Consider the following 25,266-nt stretch of genomic DNA (forward strand, 5'->3'; position numbering starts at 1 on the left):
TTAAACTGCTGCATTTTTTAATCTTTCTTAAATCTAATTTAAACCTTGGATTTTAGCCAGCACTCTACCACAAACCTCCTCACGGACTCAACAATTGTGTGTGCTCCTCACTGCGCACTTTGCACACACAATTTGCAAGGCATGCATTGGTTGTTGTACATTACTCCCAAGCACCAACAGCATGCCACACTGTGTATACACCCTGGCATTGACTTGAGTTGTTGACATGCAGATTTGTAATTAACGATTGTCCTCCTCTTTTTTGTTCTATGTCTAGGCATAGGAGTACCCACAGAGGTAACGATTGACACACATGACACTAGCATGTTTTCCCTTGCACTTTATTAAGGTCCTGATGAATCGCGGGTGACTAGACCCACAGCGAGAAACATGTCGACCAGCATCACCTTTAGTCTCATCTAGGGTCACCCGACCTAACCTGCTGACACCTAGTGAGCTAACCCCACTTTTTTAACTGCAGCCAGGGGACCCCCAGAATAAACTGAATTCCGGTACCCCTTGCTACATTTTAATATCCCTCACACCATTACACCTAGCCCAGCCCACACACCCCCACCTCACCATAAGGCTGTTGGAAAAAAGATCTCCGCCAAAGAGCCCCTCTTTGAGGTGAGCCCGTCGGGGATTGCACCGCCTCCCCGACGAGGAGCAACCGCCGATGATGAAGCATGACATCCTTCGGGGTGTGTGAGGCAATTACATCCAACAAAATGGATGCCCCAGGATGTTACTCTAACATCTGTGGTCATGCCAGTTAACTCTTCCCTCACTCTCCATAGGAACAGTGCAGCAACCTCCCTTCTGTTTTCCTAGTGCAAGATTCGGACACAAGCTGTAACTGGACCTTCCACCTCCCTGTGTGGTAAACCGTGTCCGTTGATCCATTGATCAACTACCTTAACTCCCCCCGTTTTTGATATAGATTTGAGCACGGTTTCGACCGTGGGAGTACCCTCTTGGCGGGTAAGTTTGTTCATATCCCCCATTTAACCGACTCCACCAAATCGGATTGGGTCTCACTGGGTCCATAACCAACTTTTGGCCTTGGAACCTTCCCCTTTTTTGGAATTCTCGTACCCCTTTTTTCTAAAACCTTTCCACCCCTTGTGGAGAACTCCACCCCACCGAGACCGGCCCCCCTTGACTTCACTACTATGGAGGGTCAAGGACTGAGTTTTGGCGAGGAGGAGGCTGCAGCAATTATGAGGACACCATCCCTCTTTGGCATTGATAGTGAACCAGCAACAGGGAGCAACACCACTGAGTGGCAATCCCTGTCGGACTTGAAACGGGAATGGATAAGGATAACGATCCATGGGACTATGATGGCCCAGTACTTCAAGGCCAAAATAGCACCGAATGGATTGATCGTTAAGAACTTCCCCAGAATATTCTGGGAGGATGGCCAATTCAAAGTGGAGTGGTCACAGGTATCATGGAAGTGTACCCATGATCTTCTTATTCTCATTGTAAACACAGCGAAAAGACTAGCAGACGCTCTTCTAGTGAAAATCCAAGCAGCCGAGGCCGCCCTGAAAAGCGCGGTACAAAATCCAGGCTTTAAAACTAAACTGGCTGAGATTAATAAAGAAATGGCTGAACACAAAGAATATCTCTTGAACCAGAAGATAGCCAAGCTGCAAAAGGACATTAAAAAATTCTCTAAGGAGAAAGTCTATCCGTACCTAAGGGACGACTATGTCCCCGCAGGCACCAACTACAATTCAGATTCGAGCACGAATTCCTCTAGAAGGGGTTCCAACAGCGGCTCCGACAGCAGTGGGGATAATACTCCTGCACAGATGCCCCCGAGGGCAAAAAGAGGAAGAGGACGTGGACAAAACAATTTCAACGGTTACCCTAATCAGGGACAACCAGCAGGTACCCCGTTTTGGCAGTATCCTCAATTTCCCCATTTCCAGCCCCCGTTTGGTCCACAATACCCTCCATTCTATCCCCCAACAAACCCTACACACCCTCCTTTTTTAGGCAGAGGTTGGGGCAGAGGGCGCGGGCGAAAGAGAGGGAACGTACCAGAAAAGAGAGTACAATGGGAGGATACACGCCCCCAAGGGATGGACACGAGGAGCACGAGCCGGTCAGGACCACAGTAAGCTTGGTGGTTAATCTATCTGACCGTCTCCTCACACAAGGTGAGGAAGATGTCCTACAGAAAGGTCTGGGGTTTGTCCCCACACCTAAGATTGACCCATTCGAACAAACTAGGGAACTGAAGTCCTTTTTCAGGAAAATAAGATTGAAAACCTTCTTTGAAGGGAGGCCCTGTGAACCCATTGCTGACTCTGGATTACATAATCCTTCAACCTTCACACCACACAACGGATTGGTTCCGAATGAAGTACTCACTTTTGAACAAGCTGTGCTCAAAGACATCTCCAAACTGAACTTGAAAACACCGCACTGTAACATCTCTGGGAATGAGATGGCCATATTGAAATCTTTGGCGGATGACCCGCTCATAACCATCAAACAGGCGGACAAAGGGGGTGCCACAGTGCTCATGAATACTAAAGACTACGAGTTGGAATGTATCAGACAACTGAGTGACAATAGATACTATACGCCCATTGCCAGTGACCCTACCACGCGCCTACAAACCACGATTACAAGCTTGGCCACAAGCGCAGAGTGCGAGCAGTGGATCACTAGGAAAGAGGCAGACTTCCTGGTTAAAAAAGACCCAAGGGTACCATATTTTTATATCTTACCCAAGATACATAAAGCAACAAGACCAGTACCAGGGAGACCCATTGTGTCAGGGATAGACTCAGTCTTGGAGCCCCTTTCGCAATTTTGCGATCACTTCCTCCAACCCCTTGTCAAAAGCATTCCCTCTTACGTCCAGGACACCACAGACGTACTACGCATTCTGGACAACATCCAGAACACAGGAGAGATTGATCTCCTAGTCACCCTAGATGTAGAGGCCCTCTACACAAACATTCCTCAGAGGGCCACTCTAGAGGTGATTGAGGAAAGACTTAGCCAGGAAACTTGGAACTCAAACACTCCACAGGCCTTTATTATGGAGTGTGCCACCCTAGCCCTGACTGAAAATTACTTCGAATACAGAGGCAAATACTACCACCAGACCCAAGGGACATCCATGGGCAGCACCTTTGCCCCTTCGGTGGCCTGTCTGTACATGGCTAAGTTTGAAGGGCTGCATATACACCACGAGACCAATCCTTTCAAGGACAACATCAAGATGTGGAAGCGCTTCATTGATGACATTCTGATTTTGTGGAAAGGCCCACCCATGTCACATGAAGCTTTCCTAGTCTGGGTCAACTCTTTAAACCCTCACTTACATTTCACGATGGCCTCCTCACCCAAGGAATTTGCCTTCCTGGATCTAACTATAAAACTAGAAGATGGGTCCATCTGCACCACCATGTACCGCAAACCCACTGACCGCAATAGTCTTTTACACTTTAAGAGTCACTATCCGAGGGCCTTACGTACCAATCTGCCCTTCGGACAATTTCTACGAATAAGACGCAACTGTAGTAAGGTATCTGACTATAAAAAGGAGTCCGAAATCCTCTCAAGGAATCTACTTGATAGGGGCTACCCCAGACGCGATGTCCTAAAGGCCAGGAAACGCGCTAGGAACAATAACAGAGAAGCGCTTCTAGAGAGGCAAGAGAGAATCCCGGTTGAGAATCAACCAATCACATGTGTAACAACATACACCCCTCTGTCCACCAAGATTAGGGGCACCATCAGACGCCATTGGGGGATCCTCAACACTGGGGACTTATCCCTAGAAGAACCAAGGTTCGCCTTCAAGAGATCCCAAAACCTGAAGGACATCCTTATCAGCACTAGACCTAAGTGTACCAGGAAAGAAACCCAACAAACTTTATGGCACCTACCCCCAGTAACGGGCCACTATCCTTGCGGAATGTGTGGTGTTTGTAGGTACACCATGACACTTAAGACCATCCAGCTCTCTGAGGCCTTCAAATGGGAGATCAGACACCACACTAATTGTAATACATCACATTGTATATATATGCTCAAGTGCCCTTGTGACCTACTTTACATCGGGATGACCACCCGTCCCGTTAAAACGAGAATTATTGAACACCGTAGCAACTTTCGTTGCAAAAAGACCCATACCAAGATGTGCAAACATTTTGTTGAACAAAACCACGATGAAGACTCCATGAGATGGGTGGTGCTTGAAGCCAGCCCTAACTGCCCAAGCAATGCCCTGTTCCGGAAAGAGCAGAGATGGATCCATCGATTGTCTACAGACAAACAGGGTCTTAACGAGGATATTCCGTGGCACTCACTTTAGGATATCCAGTTCCTTTTCCATTCCCTCGTGTAACCAATTGCCCTACACACTGGTCACATCTTTGACAGTGATCCACCCTAATAGTTTTAACATCAGTCCCCGTTGCTGACACTACACACTATGTAACGCGACACCACACACTATGTAACGTGTTCCAAATGCCATTCATGATTCTTAGTTAGTAGGCTCACCAAACTACAGCATACCGCTACGTTCTCATAACCATACTTGTCAGTGTATGCCCTGGACATATTCTGTGCCCATCACAACATGGCCGCTGTATTTCATATATGAGAGCGAGTGACTTCCGAACAAACTGCTCCTCACACATACCAGCGGGGATTAATCATCGGTAATATGGGGCGATTTTAACCCCCTTTATTTCCCCAACTGGCACAATAATATGTTCAAGATTAGACACTAAGAATGCAGTTCATTCAGTGTTATGCGCCCCAACACACCGCTGTAAAATGGCCGCCACAAAAAGCTCCCAAACCACGTGATCTGACAGAGGAGGCGGAGACGCGCCGTCACACGCCGACCTGTCAACGCGGTTTAAATTGCCCCGGCCGCCGAGCTCACACATCTACTCGAGCTCGGCGGAGAAGGGTAGGTCTGACTGCGCGGACACAGGAGTATGGAGGTGAGTCTACCAGACAGGGATTTAACGGAGGGAGACAGCGTGGAGGTCTTAGACCTTTCAGCCCAACTCTGCATGGAGATATATTAACATTAGCTTTAGCAACTACCCAACTACAGGCGCTATGTTATATTTTACCTCCAGCTAAAACCCTGGGCTCATCCCTGATGTTCAGTCTCGCCGACCCCTCATGTGGCATTTAATCCTTAACCATTAGGTAAGTGGGGCACGTGAGACTTCGCAATCTATATATACCCCTTTGGGTCACAGTGTGTGAGTGTTGTTTATGTAGTTACAAACGGTGCCTCTAAAACTATACCTGCTCAAATTCTACACTAAATGAGCAGTTCAGTCCTCTTAAACTGCTGCATTTTTTAATCTTTCTTAAATCTAATTTAAACCTTTGATTTTAGCCAGCACTCTACCACAAACCTCCTCACGGACTCAACAATTGTGTGTGCTCCTCACTGCGCACTTTGCACACACAATTTGCAAGGCATGCATTGGTTGTTGTACATTACTCCCAAGCACCAACAGCATGCCACACTGTGTATACACCCTGGCATTGACTTGAGTTGTTGACATGCAGATTTGTAATTAACGATTGCCCTCCTCTTTTTTGTTCTATGTCTAGGCATAGGAGTACCCACAGAGGTAACGATTGACACACATGACACTAGCATGTTTTCCCTTGCACTTTATTAAGGTCCTGATGAATCGCGGGTGACTAGACCCACAGCGAGAAACATGTCGACCAGCATCACCTTTAGTCTCATCTAGGGTCACCCAACCTAACCTGCTGACACCTAGTGAGCTAACCCCACTTTTTTAACTGCAGCCAGGGGACCCCCAGAATAAACTGAATTCTGGTACCCCTTGCTACATTTCAATATCCCTCACACCATTACACCTAGCCCAGCCCACACACCCCCACCTCACCATAAGGCTGTTGGAAAAAAGATCTCCGCCAAAGAGCCCCTCTTTGAGGTGAGCCCGTCGGGGATTGCACCGCCTCCCCGACGAGGAGCAACCGCCGATGATGAAGCATGACATCCTTCGGGGTGTGTGAGGCAATTACATCCAACAAAATGGATGCCCCAGGATGTTACTCTAACATCTGTGGTCATGCCAGTTAACTCTTCCCTCACTCTCCATAGGAACAGTGCAGCAACCTCCCTTTTGTTTTCCTAGTGCAAGATTCGGACACAAGCTGTAACTGGACCTTCCACCACCCTGTGTGGTAAACCGTGTCCGTTGATCCATTGATCAACTACCTTAACTCCCCCCCTTTTTGATATCACTTTGCTTTCAGCCACTATATGAGTGTGGGGTTTAAATTAAATTCTTGAAGCTTAAGGCTAATCTAGAGTCACAGTCTATGCATCATGCCACCATAAATAATAGTTCACCTAGAGGTCTCCTCTGTATGCCGAGGAGGGTCAGATCCAAGTCAGATTTTCAGGATACCCATGTAAAATATAAAATAACATATACAACAAATAATTATAGCAAATCTAAATGGTACTCATTTCGATAGTAAGATGCTTGCTGCGTCTTGAAGAGCCACGGAGATTGTTAATGGTTCAAAAGAACTGCGGTGATTATTTGAAAATAATTGTGATTTTGTTAGCTTGTGATTCAAGGCCTTAAACACAATTACCTAAATGACTGTCATTGGCAGTCATTTTTATGCATTTTCGGAAAAATAATTTCAATTGGCAATTTAATATACGCTCTGTTACATTCAAAGGTAATTTGGGCAAAAATAACTTGCAAAGCCGATGAGTAAACAAGAACTGTGTCGTGCGTGTAGGTGAGTGGACAGATTGTACGACACACTCACCTGCCAGAACCACTGTATCTGCTTGCTGTTCTTTGTGTAGTGCCGGTAGATTGTGTGTTTTTGCCAGTCAGTCATGTCAATTTCCTGCATGCCACAAAGCATTAGCTATGGAACAAGAGAAAACATCAGCAGGATTTTACACACCACTGGTTAACATACTAATGACAACGGCTGCTGAAATGAAAATGAGTGAAAACAGATGCTTTCAATAAATGTATGCTAGCGCAACAACCTAGACAGCTGCATTATCTTATGCAAGTAAGCAAATATGACTTGTACAGGGCTGTAACCGAGTGGGTTTATTCAGACACTCAAAACAACATCCCTACATCAGCTATTCACTCACTTCCAATAGTTGTTAACTGTGTGAGCCTATTTAATGTTAGTGAAAACAACAAATATATAAGTAAACAAACTTCACTACCTCTATGCGGTTGGTTTTGGCACTGCTGTCCTCTTATCGGAATAGGACAACTTCAGCATAGTGAAGAGTAGGCAATTAGGACTCAACTATTCAAATAATTTGCCAGGAACATTATCTCAGCCTAAGAAGGGCGAGACACCCCTATAGGGTCTCCAGAAGGATTCTAAACCTCCTACAAGTTATCTTTCTCCTTAATCGCATGCAACAAACCTCTCCACAGAACCCCTGCATTCACAAGCCACCTTGGGCTACAGGTAATACAAGTGGGGGTGGGAGGGTTTGGGTGGGGGGTGCATGACATTGTGGACCAGCCTAAGTCACAATTCAACTTTCTATTCACCCTCAAGAGCAGGTATGATGCAGAAGCAGCACATGAGAATTCTGTTAATATGTAGGTCTTCATTTTGGCTGTATAGAGAACAGAGACATAGCCTTTTACTCCCTAAATGACCCCAAGAGGAACACCCACCCATCTGTAAGAGCATGGGCTCCATCATCACATTTTTTCATTTGCTCAACAACTGAGTGGTGGACTAAGCCTCTAAAGTGACAGAAGGGTGACACTTAGCGCTCTACAGAACACCGACAATAAATAATTACAAAGCCCCAATTCCTTCATGATAGGCATCCACAAAGGCAGATCAGCGGAATTAATTCTAAAAGATCTAGACCTTTATTTTTCCTGAATGAAGCAGTATTACTTGTAAGCTTGGTTTTGATCAAAAGGTTGTTCTAGGAGTTTAGGTAACTCCCTAAAAAAATCAAGCAAAGGCCCCTCGATTGCTGGAGAGGTTTCAGATTCAGTGGGTGTTTGCCTGCAGCATAGAGGACTGTTCCTGTTGAATAACAGAAGAAAAGGCATTTTGTTGTGATTCGAATTGAAGAATATAAACTAGAACGCTGCTGGAACAGTAGAGTGAATTATGGCTGCCAGCAGAGATATTCGAGAATAAGTCGAGCTTACAACGACACTTGTTGTTAACAAAATCTTGGCTATGGATTTGAAAATCTTTTGCAACTAATAATTTCTAAGAACTTTTTTAGAGGAAGGTGTTACAGTAAATATTTGACTTTACTGTTTTTTTTCATATGCCTTACCAATGAAAAGAAATGTGCACTGATAAACTCATTCATTACTATAGTGCAAAATTGATATTGCCACAGTGCATCTTAACTTGAGCTGAGAAACCAATGCCTTTTGTCTCGCAGTTTCTGTTCTAGGATAAGTTTACATAAGGAAAAACCTGGAGCCACGATCACAAAGCTTAGTTATTGTCGTTTTATCTCAGTACACTCCATTTAACTCTTTGTTCTATGTCTGTGGTACAATATTTAAACTACTGCGCCGGAATGAAAACAGAATGCCCTAAACCATACAAGCTGATCTACGGAGAGTAGGGAGCTATTTTTTACCATTACTGGTGGAGAACACGGGAGGGGCACCATGTCGAAGCTTCGCCTCTTGTCAAACATAGCTCCTCCCAATACTCAACTATAGCGCTAAATAGCACTTCACACTCTGTGCATATATGTGTATATATATATATATAAAAAACACATTACTTGAGATGTAATAGAGATTAATTGATGGAGATATGTGTATATCTACATTAATTAGTTCATATTAATCGATGTAGATATGTGTGATGGATATATGTGTATATCTAGAATATATATATATATATATATATATATATATATATATATATATATATATATATATATATATATATATATATATATATATATTATTATGGCCGGCATGCTAAACAGCTAAATAAAGAAGGTCTTAAGCACTTACTTGGGTCTGTGCTCCCCGTTTTTTTCCTGAAGGAAAAGCGCAAGCGACTGCTCGTGGGAGTGGAGTGGCGCAATATATAAATATATATATATATATATATATATATATATATATATATATATATATATATATATATATATATATATATATATATATATATATATATATTCAACAAATCTTCATTTCTACCGAAAAGAAGTACGCCTGACCAGACTTCAGGAAACATCTTGCACCTTTATTTCACATGGAAACAGCTGTTTCCATGTGAAATAAAGGTGCAAGATGTTTCCTGAAGTCTGGTCAGGCGTACTTCTTTTCGGTAGAAATGAAGATTTGTTGGATTACATGGAGGTTGTCTGCCCCCAGCGCCAAGACCGCCCTGGAAGAGGTCAATGTTTTCGCAGACAATTAAGTTTGGATATATATATATATATATATATATATATAAAGATCATATATTTATATATATATTTATATGATCTATTTAATCTAGATATACACATATCTCCATCAATTACTCTATATTACATCTAAAGTGATATATGTTATCCATCCTGGCTATACTATATACTAATCTTCATAAACCTAACTCTAGATCTAAATCTCCATCTGTAAATCTTAGCACTGTGCCTCTCTGTTAAACTACTTGGTATATCAGTATGGTTAAGGTTAAATGTCTATTTCCAGAGAGAATTCCAACACATTATGTTGCTCTTAACATTCACGCTTTTGATCACCAGTTTTAGAACAGCTTTCTCGAATTCACAAGTTTTTGAACACGTGCAGTGTCTTAAAATGTTGGCCAAGGATTTAATTAGTTAATACATGTATTCAATTGCTTTTTGTACACTTTTAGCATTGGATGCTCATTAAATAGAGATCAAAAAATGCCCAAAAACTGTATGCAGCTAATTTTACTTTGATTCTATAATGCAGTGAGAACAACAAGGGATAAAGTTACAGCCCTAAAGGATACAATTGTTTACTGGAAAATGGTTTGGCGACCACCTGAGGTTCTTTTCCGAGGCACCTATTTAGGTGTACCAGTTGGAGTTTCCCCAACCCCGAGCAATCTACTGAATAGATATTCACCACTTTTATAAATTGGTTTCAGTGAGACATTTTCTTTGGGTCCTGGGGCATTCAGAAGTAATGCAGCAGTATCCTTTGTGGGTACTGTTGTTTACTATTGGTGCCCCAAACTTGGGAGAATCACTTCCAACACTTGATTCTCTCAGGGTGGGATGGGCGAGCAGCCATCCCAAAAAGGTCTCGCTGACACCAATTTATAAAAAGTGAATATCTATCCAGTGGATTGCTCGGGGTTGGGGAAACGCCAACTAGTACACCTAGATTTCGGCCTCGGAAAAGAACCTCTGGTGGTTGACAAACCATTTTCCAGTACACAACTGCATCCTTTAGAGCTGCAACTTTATCCCTACTCTGTTTAATCTGTTTACATAAAATCTGAATACTGTCTTGGAGTGTGTGGTCTGAAGCCAGAAACTGTGGCATGTGTACTGTGCATCCATAGTGTAAGATTCTAAACTGAAATATGGCTTTTGTGGCTGAGGCTTTGCGATGAGAGCGGAGGTCCGAGTTGTACCTTCCACGTCACCCAAAGGATAGTTATGCTGTGCAAAGTCTGATCCTATACAACTTGTGCAGCCTGAAAGAGTAACCTTGTCTCTTATCAATGTTAGTAGGTTATTTGGCTACTGAGGGTACACTTCTGTTCTCTATGTCGTGGTGTGCAGGTGGGTCAGAAATTTGGGCTTTCACCCGGGTGGGACGCAGAAATGGCTGTTAATGCATGCATATGCATTGGGGTTTTTGGGACAAAATGGATTGTGCTAGTGGCTTCTACAATCTTCACAATGTTTTATATCTATGCCTTCACCTCCTCCTCTCAAAAGGATCCGAAAAAGTATTGCCTTCTACCCTCTTGACATCCCCATGCAGGCCTTCCCTACACTAGGCATCCATTTCAAGTTTGTTGCAGGCAGCGACTCCACCTGCAGATTGTATGTCAACTCTATCATCTCACGATGCGAAGTAAACAGGGTCTTGCATACGGCGATGGTTGAGAACAGTCATGTGACCCTAACAACAGGACCATAGGCTTGCCTCTGCTGCTCTGTTTTCATGCAAAGAAGCCAATATATTCACTTATTTGATTTAATGCTGTATCGTAGCTAAATAGCTACATGATCCATGTATCTATAAGTAACATAAGGTTTGTATTGTTTAAGCTGTTTTCATAGTTCACACAGAGAATGCAGGGAATACATAGTCTGCTAACATGTAGGATCCAACAGCACTAATAAGAAGCACCATCAGGAAACATTCAATTTAACATGTTAGACAGTACATGTTTTTATACATCCAACAAAACCCAGATATACCACATACCTGGATATGATTTTGATCCGAACAGTACTACTACCCTGATGACGCACTTCACACTTACCTTCTACAGCACATCAGACAGACCTTTTAAAACATATTCAACTTTGCCTAAATATTCAGTTAATTAACTCTGATGATTCTGCCAGAGCACTAGCTACCATCACTTTCCCTTTAGCATACCAGTGTGCCGGGCAATGAGCATGGCTTCCAGCTAGAAGATGCACAATTAATTTGGTACAGGCCTCTGGTCTCATCCATCGAACGACAAGAACAATCATCCACACCTCACAGCAAATGAATGTAATAGACTTGAATAACTGAAGAATTGGCCTAAACATAATACTAAGCAGAATGTGACTCAGACTTGGATCTACATTAGTGTTGCTAAGCATACCTATTGAAAAATGTGCCTTGTACAAATGCCTCCAACTAATTACCTCTAACAAAATATTCACACTAGATTCACATTGCCATTTATCCAACATATCAACAGAATCACTTAGCGAGCCAATTGTCGCCTACAGTCGCTTCTATACACTAAGATAATGTGACTTAGATTACACCTCTCCTGTTTAGCTTTTTGTCAATGCTATGCTTTCTGGAGTCCTCAAACTTCACAAGCACCTATCAAAATGATCCTAAATTTAATGTCTGACTTCTGTCCTCCACAAGAAAATGTGACCATATCTCATGTGTTATGAAGGTACTAGGCTGATTTCCCACTAAAGCGAGAATGAAATTAAGATATGCTGCCTCACTTCAAAAGTGATCCACCTCAAAAGACCTACTTATCTGAAAAAGAAATGCGTTACTTACCTGTAACAGCAGTTATCCAGTATTGGTGTCTTTCATAGATTCACATGCCTGAATCATTCCCCGTCGCCGAGACGGGAGCCTCCGGTACATAAAAAAGTAATGTCCTAAGGACATACATAGAGAATATAGGCCGAAGGGCCTCCCCTTTGGGGCCTTTCCACGTCCTTATGTAAAAAAGGACCGAACTCTCATCGTTAGCCAATCAGCTCCGACCTCCCTCTAGAACCTTCCCGGGAGGAGCCTCAGTCCCTCAGATTTTCGTACGCACCCAGCTAGGGTGTCGCACTGTAGACATAGAGGTACGTGAGTCCTTACCGGGGAGGCGGGAGGGGTGCATGTGAATCTATGAAAGACACCAATACTGGATAACTGCTGTTACAGGTAAGTAACGCATTTCTTATCCAGTATTTGGGTGTCTTTCATAGATTCACATGCCTGAATCAGAGTAGTTAGCAGTTACACATGCATAGTGGTAAAGCACATTCCTACAATCAGCAGGCCTGTATAAATCACAGACAATGTGAGAGAAACATGGTACTATACAGTCATGCATACAGCAGAGATAAACAAAGACCATGAAGAATGTGCATACCTGGATGGCGGGACGAGGTAAGGCTCACCTTATTGGAAGAGATGGCGCAGCACCGCTTGTCCCACTGCAGCGTCCTTCTGCAGTTCGATGTCCAGGCAGTAGTGTCTGGAGAAGGTGTGCGGGGACTTCCAGGTCGCCGCTCTGCAGATGTCCAGGATCGTCACTCCAGCGAAGAGCGCCGCTGACGTTGACATCGCTCTGGTAGAGTGGGCAGCCATTCGGTCCGTCAAAGGCCGTCCGGCCTGATCATGGCAGAAAGCAATCGCTGAAGAAATCCAGCGGGAGATGCTCTGTTTCGTCAAGGGCAACCCCATGCGTGGGTTGCTGTAGGCTACAAAGAGTTGAGAAGACTTTCTGACGTCTTTGGTCCTGTCCAAGTAGAATTTGAGACACCTTTTAAGGTCCAAGGAATGCAGCGCTCTTTCCGCTGCTGTGGAAGGGTTCGCAAAGAACGACTTGAGGACAATTGGTTCGTTCAGGTGAAAGTCCGACGGCACCTTAGGGATGAATTTAGGGTTGGGCCTGAGCACCACCCGGTCGTGCCTGAATTGGAGATACGGTTCCTGAATAGACAGCGCCTGAAGTTCGCTGACTCGTCTGGCTGACGTCAGGGCTAGCAGGAGTGCCGTTTTCCAGGAAAGGTGTTTGAGTGAGGCCCGGTGTATGGGCTCGAATGGGTGTTTCATGAGTTGGTTGAGCACCAAGTTCAACTGCCAGGTTGGAGGGACTTTCCGAGGCCTCGGAAAGGATCTGTAGAGCCCTTTCAGAAATTGCTTTATCAGTCGACTGGACCATAGGGAGGGTCCAGATGGGGTCCTGGTGAATCTTGAAATCGCAGCCAGATGAACCTTAATGGAGGCGTGAGCCAGCCCCGATTGAGCCAGGTGGAGGAGGTACGGTAGCAGCTGCACCGGGGTGACCCGGAGGGGGTGTAAGTCGTGTTCCGAACACCACAGGCAGAACCTTTTCCACTTCAGCGAGTAGGTTTTGTTCGTGCTGCCCGCCCTCGCCTTGGCTAGTACTGCCCTGCAGTCCTGCGGGATCTCTAGGTCTCCGAACTCTCGGTGCTCAGGAGCCAGGCCGATAAGTTGAGCGAACGGAGGTTCGGGTGGTGTACCTGGCCTCCGGACATCGTTAAGAGGTTCGGGTGTTGTTGCAGGTGAATCGGGGGCCTGATGGACAGGCGAAGCAGGTCCGAGAACCAATGTTGTCTCGGCCAGTACGGAGCAATCAGTATCAGGGTGCACGGTTCCGTCTTCATCTTCCGGAGGAGCCTCGGTATCAGCGGGAACGGAGGAAAAGCGTACGCAAACACGCTGGACCAGCCGATGGAAAAAGCATTTCCCAGTGACCCCCGTTGGGGATGCCAGCTTGCGTAGCTTTGGCATTTGGCGTTCCCTGCCGTCGCGAAGAGATCGATCCTCGGAGTCCCCCATTGCGAGAAGACGTGGGCTACCGTGTCGCCGTCCAGCTCCCATTCGTGGGAGAGAGAGGTCTGTCTGCTGAGGGCGTCCGCGATAGTGTTGTCCTTCCCGGGAACGTACTCCGCTTTGAGGGAGAGTCCGTGCGCCACCAACCAGTTCCAGATGTTCTGCGATTCTCGTGAGAGAGAGAGAGATCGCGTTCCCCCCTGTTTGTTCAGGTAGTGCATCGTCGTGGTGTTGTCTGTTTTGACGAGCACCGGGGAAGTGCCGATACGTGGCAGGAAGGCCTGCAGAGCCAGATACACCGCTCTCAGTTCCAGCAGGTTGATGTGTAGTTGTTTCTCCTGGGCGTCCCATTTTCCGCTGACGCGAAGGTCCAACAGGACTGCTCCCCAGCCTTCCAGTGAGGCGTCTGTCGTGATGACCAGTGGTGCCGGTGGCAGGAGGAACTGCAATCCGGCCGTCAGGTGAGTTCTGTTTCTCCACCACAGAAGGGCCTTTGTGATGGCCGGTGTGATCGTGATAATGTCCTCGAAGGATCCGGAACTCTGTTTCCATTGCCTCGCCAGCGCCTCCTGCAGGGGCCGCATGCGGAGCCTGCAGTGTGGTATGAGGAGAATGCATGAAGACATCATCCCTAGCAAGGAGGTGAATGTCCGTACCTTGATGCGAGGCTTCTTGGCCACCGCCGCGGCCAGGGACAGTAGTTTGTTGGTCCTGTCCTCTGAGGGGAAAGCCTTCGCGCGCTTCGTGTCCAGGGTAGCCCCTAGGAAGGTGATCCTCGTTGAAGGGGTAGTGCAGGATTTCTTGAGGTTGATCGTCAGACCCAGCTGTTGAAAAAGAGCGCTGCAGGCGTTGGATGAAGCCGTCGTGCCTTCCGGGGAAGGCGCCTTCACTAGCCAGTCGTCCAGGTAGGGGAAGACCTGGTGACCCCTTTGCCGCAGGAAGGCCGCCACTGGCGCTAAGCACTTCGTGAAGATACGTGGTGCGGATTTGAGGCCGAAAGGCAAAACCTTGAACTGGTAATGTCTGCCTGCTATTTCGAACCGTAGGTACTTCCTGTGCCTTACAAGGATGGGGATATGGTAGTAGGCATCCTGTAAGTCCAGGGAGACCATCGAGTCTCCTCTTTCCAGTGCTCCCAGGATCTCCTGGATTGTGACCATCCGGAAGGATTGACTCCGCAGGAAGGCGTTGAGCGCCCGAAGGTCTAAGATCGGCCTCCACTTGTCCCCTTTCTGTTGGACTAGGAAGAAGTGGGAATAAAAACCCTTCCCCTTCTGGGACTTTGGGACTCTTTCGATGGCTCCTTTGACCAACATGGCGGATACTTCCTGGAGAAGGAGGTGCAGGTGTTTGTGAGCACGCTTCAGCGGCGGAGTGTTGGGAGGGGTGTTGACCAGTTCGAGGGAATGTCCAAATTGAATTATTTGCAGCACCCACCGATCCGTAGTGATTTTTTGCCAATTTTTGAGGAAGTGGGACAGTTTTCCCCCAATTCGAAAGGATTGAGACGGTGGTGGGACTGGCTGGAGTAAATGGTCACTGGCGGCCGCCAGCGCCCTTCTTGGCGGATTTGCCTCTGAAGGACGGCCTCCCATAGGACGACTGACGGGACTGTTGTTTGTGCTGGGGCTGGTTCCTGTTGTTGTAGGAATAGGACGATCGATTTTGGTAGGAACCCCTGTAGGAGTACTGACCTCTGGAGCGGCCCCCCCGAAAGGATTGGTTCCGGGACTGTAGGGAGCCCAGAGCTCTCGCCGTATCGGTGTCCTTCTTGATGGCCTGGAGTGCTTCGTCTATCTTCTCTCCAAAGAGGAATTGACCGTCGAACGGCATGTCCAGCACCTTAGATTGGACCTCCTGCCGAAAGGACGTTGCTTTGAGCCAGCCTTGGCGGCGGAGCACGGCAGCCCCGGCCAACTGGCGGAATCCCGTCATGGCTGCGTCGATGGCGCAGTCGATAAGTTCTGCCGCAGAGTTTTGTCCTTCCGCTAGAAGAGCTTTCACCTCGTCCTGGACCGCGGCTGGCAGACTTTGTAGATAAGGAGCTATGTCTTCCCATAGCTGGCGGTTGTAGCGGCCAAGGAGGGCGATGGAATTCGCTACCTTGATGGTCATGGCGGACGTGGTAGAGAACCGCTTGCCTATGGTGTCCAGCTTCCTTCCTTCCTTGTCAGGGGGCGCGGACAGCGGCGAGGAAGGGTTGCGGGATTGTTTTTGGGCCGCCTGCGTCACAACCGAGTCCGGTTTGGGGTGGCCGGTCAGGCAGGCAGGTGCGGTGTTCGGGGCCTTATATTTCTTGTCTAGGCGCGGAACCACCGCAGGCACCGAAGCAGGCGTGAGCATCAGCTTCTTGCCCTGTTCCCACAGAAAGTCTATAAGTGGAATAGACTTGGCCAATTTCTGGCTGTGTTCCTTGAAATCATGGAGGAAGCATTCCGTTTCCGCGGATTCCACTGCCATGTGAAACCTCTTTGCAGCTCTGTCCACCAGTTTGTGAAAACCTCCCACGTCCGCCGCCTCAGAGTGGCGCGGTCGCGGGGATGCCGGGGCAGACGAATGGTGTGATGACTCAGCATCGGCATCGTCGTCTCTGTGGTCCGAGGCGGCGTCTTGCACCTCGCCTTCCTCTAAGTCCGTCTCCTCCTCCTCGCTTTCCGACGAGTCCTCCGCCTGAGTTTGCGGTCGAGTGCGAGGTTGGGGTTGGTTCCGAGGACGGGCCTGGGGAGCGGAAGGTTGCGAGGCCGATGGTTGCGCCTGGGTGACTGGCACGTGGGTGCCGCTGTCGGCGTCCGGGAACCGTTGTTTATAGTCCTGCACCAGGGATTTCAAATCGTTGACCAGGGACAGCGGTAAACAGATCATCGGGGTGTTCACCGTGTCGACGTTCCGGGAGCGCCCCTGATATATAAGTTCGTCCCGGATCTCGTGGACGTCCTGGTGTTCCTCGTGAACCTCCTGTTCCCCCCTGTTTCCTGTGCGCCTTCTTAGGAGGAGTGTCTGTCTCTCCAGGGGACTGCACCCTGGGTCTCTTCTTGGAGACTTTAGAGGTCGCGGAGACACTACCCTCGGAAGATTCCAGAGTGTCTCGGACCTTAAGCCTGTCGAGCCATTCGCGGAGGCGAGTTTCCCTTTCCTTAACAGTCTTCTTTGGGAAGGCTCTACACACCCTACACTTGTCAGTGACGTGGTCAGGGTACAGGCAATATAAGCACAGGTCGTGCTTGTCCTCCGCTTGAATCCGTTGCTTGCCGCAGGAGGAACAGGCCCTTAGGAGGGCTTTCTTCTGCGAGTCCGCCATGGACGAAGCTTTCTTATCAGATTCCGACATGTAGTCGAAGATAGGATATATAACTTTTCCGTACAAAGTGTACTTCAGCGAAGTTCGAGACTTCGAAGTCAGGAAAACCTGAAGAGCTCAGGTTGGAGACTCCCTAGCACAACGTGCGGTAGAAAATCTGAGGGACTGAGGCTCCTCCCGGGAAGGTTCTAGAGGGAGGTCGGAGCTGATTGGCTAACGATGAGAGTTCGGTCCTTTTTTACATAAGGACGTGGAAAGGCCCCAAAGGGGAGGCCCTTCGGCCTATATTCTCTATGTATGTCCTTAGGACATTACTTTTTTATGTACCGGAGGCTCCCGTCTCGGCGACGGGGAATGATTCAGGCATGTGAATCTATGAAAGACACCCAAATACTGGATAATCTTCATTTAAGGTGATCAAAGAGGCCTCTGAGGTAAAAACTCTTAATAATGGAATCACCCAGATGCAAGACCTCCCAAACACTGAACTAAACCTTCTCAGGGACAGCAAAACTTTACTGAACTCCCTTCTAGCAGACCTAGGAGGTGAACCCACTTAAAGTAATCCTGAAAACATCTAAAAACTCACTTAATCTGTTTATCCAGTAGTGTATACGACCCCAGGGAATCTAGATCCACTCCTCAAAGTCACTGTGTACCTGCATTTAAATGTCTGATTTTCTGCTGTTCAAGACAGTTTCTTAATGTAAAACACACCAATACTCATGGTGAAACAGGGAAAATCTCCACTGTCCGTTTGGATTTTAGCTAGTTCAACTTCCTGCGATACTTGAATCAAAAGTTCTTGAACACTGTGTGTAAACGAGAAATGTGGTTATAAACAAATCTGCCACATAAATACTTATATACGTGTGAATGTATAACCTTTGTAAGATGTGTTCACCAACCATTCTAATGAAATCTTGCTTTTCTCTAAGGGATCCTTTAGTGGGTAACATGGGAGTTGGCTCAAAGCCATCTTGCTAAAAGGTCCACCAAAATGGCAGTGTGCAGCACTTTGCCGTGCGTATCATATGTGGACCAAGAAAAATCACCCTCTTCACTGCATAACAGACTCCCTTATTAGGTGCCCAACATACAGTTGGAAGAAATAGATTTAATATGTTGTTCTCCTTGTGACTGCCCCATACTCCCATGAGGGTCGATTCTTAGAGTAAACCATCCAGAATCATATTGTTTTTCTGGGATAACAGCTTATTAGGGAGTTGCCCTCGAGTACCAGATTAGCGTAGCCATCACCTATCAGAACTAGCTTTAAAAATCTAGAGAATCTGTTAAGCATCCTTTTACATCAGAGTGGGCACTGCCTATCTACACCATGTATGAAAATCATGAACCATTGGCTAGGCATACTCAAACTCTGAAAACATTTTGTAATTCAAAGAAATTCTATGTTCAATTCCTGCACTACTGAATTCACAACAAGCAAGGCAGTGGTTTTCAGAACAGGAAAAAATGCTTCATTCACCTGGTGTGGAAAATTTCAGACTCTCAAGGAAACATTCAGTGACGTTATGCAAAATGATGGCACACCCCTGCAGAATGTGACGAGGAGCCCCAGAGACACCCATATCTCACAGATATTCATTGGCCATAGGATGAATGCGGCCCCCTTTAAAGAATTGGGGGCCCCTAGAGTGTCAGGGGTACCCGGCCGGGGCGATTATGCCCCTGGAAATATTACGAGCTGTGGTAAAGGTACCACATGTCAGCCCAAAGCTCAGGCAGCTGAGGGACGCAACGGACAATAAGCCACGGCACCAACTATACTACAAGTGGCAAACCAAAGTGGAACCAGGTAGCTTTGCAACTGATCTATTTGACTCTGCAAAGTACACAGACTGGGGGGTAGGACAGGCAGTAGTAGAAACAAAATAGGTTCAACAGAGTTCCTAGCATATAAACTCATTGCCCAGTTCTCACCTCCAACTCTTTCTCATCAAAGTACCGCAGCCACTCGAGAGGTGCCACCTCATTGAAGCCATCTAAAAAGGCCTTGGTCTGCTCCTCTACTCCTCTGGTGAACCTCCAATCAGTTAGAAGCCTGAAACCAAAATGCACAAAATGACACACAAGACCCATCTCTCTACCTCATGCGAAAAAAGGATGGTATGTAAGAGAAATTGCCAACATAAATCAGTGCCTTGAGATAATCAGCGAACGCCCACACTGAAGATGAAAATGAAAAGTATTGCTTTCTAATTAGCGTTGTTAGGAAATTGTCTCTCAAACAGATATATGAGTTTTGCTGGGAAGAAGGTCAGTGTGGAGATTCAAGAAACTTGACAAGAAATGGCTTTTTAATACTCCCACTGACAGAAGGATTAAGGAAGTATAGACACTCAGAAGCAGGAAGGGGTGGCAATGTGTTGGTTACTGTTGGGAAAAAAAGAGTATATGTACATTCATGTGAGCTCCCTTAGACCATAATTAATTTAGGCCTATGCAGCAGTAAATAATGCGCGAGTGGTGTCACAAATAGTATTTTACGCACTTAAAAACATAGCAGATGTACACAGAGGAACAATCGGATTAGCGTCAGTATAAAGGATGTCAACTTGACATGAACTTAAAAAAGAGTTACACAGGCTGGTGGATGCTGCTCTGAAACAGCAATCATTGAAGTCAGCATATGTTTGGGGACTGAAACTTGTACTAAGAAAAGTGTATTTACCAAATTGTGCAAAGCATGTGATTCTAGAATAGATTTCAGGTCAAATTTTTTTTTTTATCTGTAAATAGTTTTTCTGATTTGATGTTTTCCATAGATTCACATGCTTGAATTATTCTCAGTCGTCAGCTGGATTACATGTATGCCAACAGGAAATAAAACATAAGAATTTACAAATGATCCAATGGTGGTGAAGTTTGTATGTCTTGCTGGGTGCTTTTTGTGGAGTCTGTGAGATAGGCTGCTGTTTCTGAGATAAACTGTTGTTGAGAGTGCATGTGTTCCTCTTGATGCACGCATTTTTTTTTATTATACTCGTGATACAATGGGCAACCAATGAAGCACCGTTGGGTGCAGTGGATACTAGAAGGGACAAGCTAAATTGGGGAAGGAGGGCCCTTGCAGGTGTTGCAAATAAAAGCTAACATGAGCGCTCCATACAGTGCTTACAGCAAGGGTGTCCAAGGCAGGTCCATGCAGTAGGAATCCATGTTAGATTTTTCAGCATAAATATGATAGGATATAAATATACATATGTTTAATCTAATGGAATGAATATAGATAGTCAATGCTCATCCTACAAATGTTATTATTTAACACAACAGTGGTCCCTAGTGGAAAACAGATATGAACTGAAAGCAATAAATACAGACCTAATCAGTGCTGTATTAGTTAAACTTGTCCAGCCGGACAGAGGTTCAATATTTAATTAGGCGAAAATTATTGAGGATTCAGCACACAAGGATACTGAAAGTGGCAAAGCCTGTGTCCTACTACAGAGACATTAAGACATACAGTTAGGGAAACATTTAGGGGAGGCTCAGGCACTGCTCACGGTTTGTTTTCAAGACAGATAATCAATTAAACAAACAAATCGCAAGGAACGACTCTACATAAAAAAATAGTAACATCAAAGTGTATGTATGAAATGTTTTGGGTGTTGACGACGTTTCGATCCGAGAGAACAATGCAAGGATCCTCTTCAGGACATTAGATAAGCATGCCTCTTAATACGTGCTTAAATATGGTACAATAATGAATCACAGTCACAAAATATAATTACAGTAGGAGAAGAGGGGGGGAGAAAAACATTAAAGGGAGAGTTAGAGGAATGTATGCGGACGTAACCTCCAATACTTAGTTAGCTGGTCAAGTACAGTAGCAGTGTTTAGTTGAGCAAATGCTAATATGGTGATAGTTTTAGTCGAGCACATGCTAATAAGGTGAAGTCACCTTACACATGGACAGAAAATTTGCGATGTAACCTAGCACATAAAGAATAAAATTGGAGCAGTGTCAAAGTGTTTCAGATTTTAAAAAGGGGGTTTGCGGCGCAGTGACATAGTGATATGGCATGTAAAAAACGGCGCAGTGACTTGATGTATGAATCAGTTGGGCAGACTGTTTTGTTATGTAAAGGAACGATGCAGTGACTTGGGCGGGGTGAGATTGTGAATGGTAATAGCGTGATGCTTAATGTTATCAGCCTGTGCCTGGTGCGAATGGGGTTAAGTGGATGCAGAACCCGATATCGGGAGTGTCTAGTGCTGGTTCAGGGCACGCGTGGTGGCTGGTGAAAGGCCATGCGTAGACAATGAGGCAAGCCTTACTTGGATAGAAAGGTCCTATCTGGTTCGTGCGGGGAACACCCCTGCATGGGGAGTGAGGAAAGTACGTCCTGAATAGGAGAAAAGAGACCGATGTGAACCTCTGCTACGGGTTTAGAGGGATTGATGTGATTCTTAAATAGCACAAGCATGCTTACCAGCAGTGTAGGTAGTTACAATGGCTGCAGTCAGTAGGGCACTGTTGGAGGCCAGTGCTGCCCATAAGTGTAGACTACGATGACAAGTTCCAGTAAGTGAGGGCAAATGGCCTCGAGGGCTGGTTTAGCCCGTTCCAATTAAGGTTGCCAGGAAAAGGGGCAAGGAATGAAGCACGAAAGAGGAGCGAGGGCCAGGCAGGCAGCGCATTAGTAGGGAACTCACTTAAGGATAAGCAGGAGCAGGGGCGAGCAGTAATCGTCCCATGGGAAGAGCCACAGCCGTGTGTTCTATTCGGCATGATTGCCTGCGGGACATAAGTGCAAGGGGTCAGACTGGGCAACGGAGGGCAGAATACGTGAAGGCTCTCAGGATACTAGTGGCTGGACTTACCTTGAGCCGGGAATATGGTGTGTTGCAGCGGGGTCTGCTTCCGGGAATGCGGAGACGGAAGGCAGCCTCCCGGGGACTCTAGTAATGTATAGCGCGCAGGGATAGGTCGGAGCGGAGTCACGTGATCGGGAAAGGTTTCAGTAAAAGAGATGAGGAGCTGAAATAGTTTGACTCGGGGCCACATTGGAGCAGAGTGAGGCAATGAATAGAGAGAATACATAAGGTGGATCTAAGTACAAGGATTAGTGTGTGTTTCGCACCAAAAGGATGGGTGAATGGGAAGTTAAAAAACGATGGTGCATTGTGTGCAATAAGAGGCAATACATACAAGGTTACAGAAAAACAGGTTATTAGAGGGCAACATTTGTTATTGTTAAACAGTGTCTATAGTCTCAAGGCGAACCGTGCTCGCATGAAAGCAGGTTTAAGAGGGCAAAAGTTACAGTTGAAATACTGTGTCTCGAGTTAAATAAGAACTGTCAAATCTTCAAGGCGATTCTATCCAGTGGGCAGGCTATTAGTTTTCAAATTCCATTTTAATTCCTCCTTGTTTAGTAGTTTGGATAAGTGGCCGCCCCTAGGTGGGAGTTTGACCACATGTTATGATGGTCCAACGTATGTCATCTTCAGAATGCCCAGTCGCTGTGTAGTGGTGAACCAGCGGAGCATTTGGTGTCCTGCATCTTATTCTGCTACGGTGCTGGCATATGCGCATTTGTATTTTCTGGGTGGTTTGGCCGATATACACTCTACTGGAGGGGCATAAAATAGCATATACGACATTGCACGTGTTACAGTTAGTGAATGTCTTTCGTTCTACTTGTATATTTTCAAAACAGAACTCTTTGCCTTCAATCGTGAGATCCCAAATGCTACAATTGCCACATTTGGCATGGCCCGTGAGGAGAGGTAGTCCCCAGTGGTCATTCAGGGTGATAGGTTGTGTTTTTGTGGGTAGGGCTGCGCACAAAAGGTGGTCTTTGATGTTTTTGATTTTCTTAAATGCAAACATGGGGCGTTCGAGATCAGAGTGCCTGCATTAAGGCCATTCCAGTTTTTTTAACATAGATTTGCATACAGTGTTGGAAACTGGGGAGAAGGTTGCAACACAAACCAGGCGATTTTTAGATGGTTTGGTTTTGACTTCCAAAAGGACTTCGCGTGGGCAGGACCATGCTCTTTTCATGGCATTACGTATGAGTCTACGCGGGTACCCTCTGCTGGTCAGTTTGTTACGCAGTAGTTTCGCCTCATGGAAGTAATCCGTCTGGACAAGTTTAACTAATACAGCACTGATTGGGTCTGTATTTATTGCTTTTGGTTCATTTCTATTATCCACTAGGGACCACTGTTGTGTTAAATAATTGATTCCCAAGGTCCCTGGCTGACTTTATTTGGGTTACCCGTTGTTGTTTAAAAAGACATCCTGAAAATGTAGCATGGATCGAGCAGCTCCTGGATACTTTAGACATCCAGGGGGGCAGATTGAACTGTTTGGATCAACATTGTTCATAGAATTATTATCTGGGTCACATCATGCAAAAAGAAAGGATCTCATACAGTTTAGTGCATCTCCAGCAAGACTGCGTGGTCTGCCAGCATCTGTAGTAGGACCCTGATTTGCATGGTGTCAACAGCAGCTGAGGAGTAAAGGAGGCCAAGGGAGGCCATACTTGTGCCGTCTTCCTTTCATAACTCCTGCATGCAATCCTAACTCAAGTAGAGCTAAAACATACTTACATGATATACTCCTCCTTGTTCTCCTCGGTCACTCTTATACTTTCGCCCCCTTCCTTAAGCTCATAGGTCGTCACTTTGCCAAGAATCTCCATATCCTGTATGAAGTATAGCTCCAGCTCACATTCCTCCAGGTTATTCTCCCTGAACAAAGACAGAACAGTAAGATTCCTGGGTAGAAAGACTTCAGCTTGAAATCATACCAACCATCAAGAAGTAAGTAACAGCTTCACAAGACACACTGCTAGGGAGAACTGCGCATAAGGACCCATAAAACTAACTACAGGGAAAAGATTAAGGAAGACAAGTTATCAATTAAAGTGTATGTGAGAGGCCCTGCCTAATGAAAGACATTAATCATGGTCATTGCCAATGTGGGTGGCAAGCCGATAACAAAACAGACTGGATTAGACCAGAAAACTAAGACCTGGCTGCATTGAGGACTCATCGTGGACAACCCAAAATAAAGGATCAAACACAAGAAACAACTGATTTGACATCTAGATATATAAAATGTATCTGTGAAGAATAGATGATCTGTGGCAAAGGACACAATATAGAACCATGTCAGATAATTAAAGTGAAGAACCTATAGCTTTGAAGCCCATGTTTCCCTCTTTGAAAGGTAACTATTGCATTTGTAGCCCCCACCTTCAACGTTAGGTTGTTAAGTCATCAGGGGGCCTGTTTTTTGCTTCTAAAATCTCATCCTTCAATTTGTGAGTTCTCTAATGCACCCTAGACAGATTACTTTTCATTTCCAACATTCGGAATATAGGCTTGGTGCTCGAGAAAATATATAAATATGCCAAGGGTGCTCATTTGGTAGCTCCGGTTTCACTCACTTGATCCAGACAATGGAGTTGTAAAATTCTGGGTCGATGGATTCCAAGTCCTTGAGTGTGGGTTTCTTGTTGAGCATCCTTTTGTAGAAGGGCAGCGTGAAGCCAGTGTCTATGAACTTCATATGATACAAGGCCTGTGAAAATAGGTAGAGTAGTGGAGTGAGAAACCATCTAGGTAATCTCCAAAGGACAACGTCCACACCACATGTGCAACACATTGCAAGATATATTCATC

At 45.8% G+C, this 25,266-nt stretch overlaps 1 protein-coding gene across 1 annotated transcript in view; it reads right to left on the bottom strand.

Annotated features, from left to right (window-relative positions):
- LOC147669119 (NEDD4-like E3 ubiquitin-protein ligase WWP2) overlaps positions 1–25,266 on the bottom strand; it is a 252,572-nt gene that overhangs the window by 59,649 nt on the left and 167,657 nt on the right. The window contains exons 13-16 of the mRNA XM_086948211.1: positions 25,032–25,165; positions 24,190–24,330; positions 19,546–19,666; positions 6,832–6,936 (exon numbers count right to left, since the gene is read on the bottom strand). Coding sequence (XP_086804337.1) covers positions 6,832–6,936; positions 19,546–19,666; positions 24,190–24,330; positions 25,032–25,165 — 501 coding nt within the window. The remainder of the gene's footprint in view (positions 1–6,831; positions 6,937–19,545; positions 19,667–24,189; positions 24,331–25,031; positions 25,166–25,266) is intronic.

The sequence above is a fragment of the Lissotriton vulgaris genome, unplaced genomic scaffold, assembly GCF_964263255.1.
Source record: "Lissotriton vulgaris unplaced genomic scaffold, aLisVul1.2 SCAFFOLD_1690, whole genome shotgun sequence".
Classification (NCBI taxonomy): Eukaryota; Metazoa; Chordata; class Amphibia; order Caudata; family Salamandridae; genus Lissotriton; species Lissotriton vulgaris.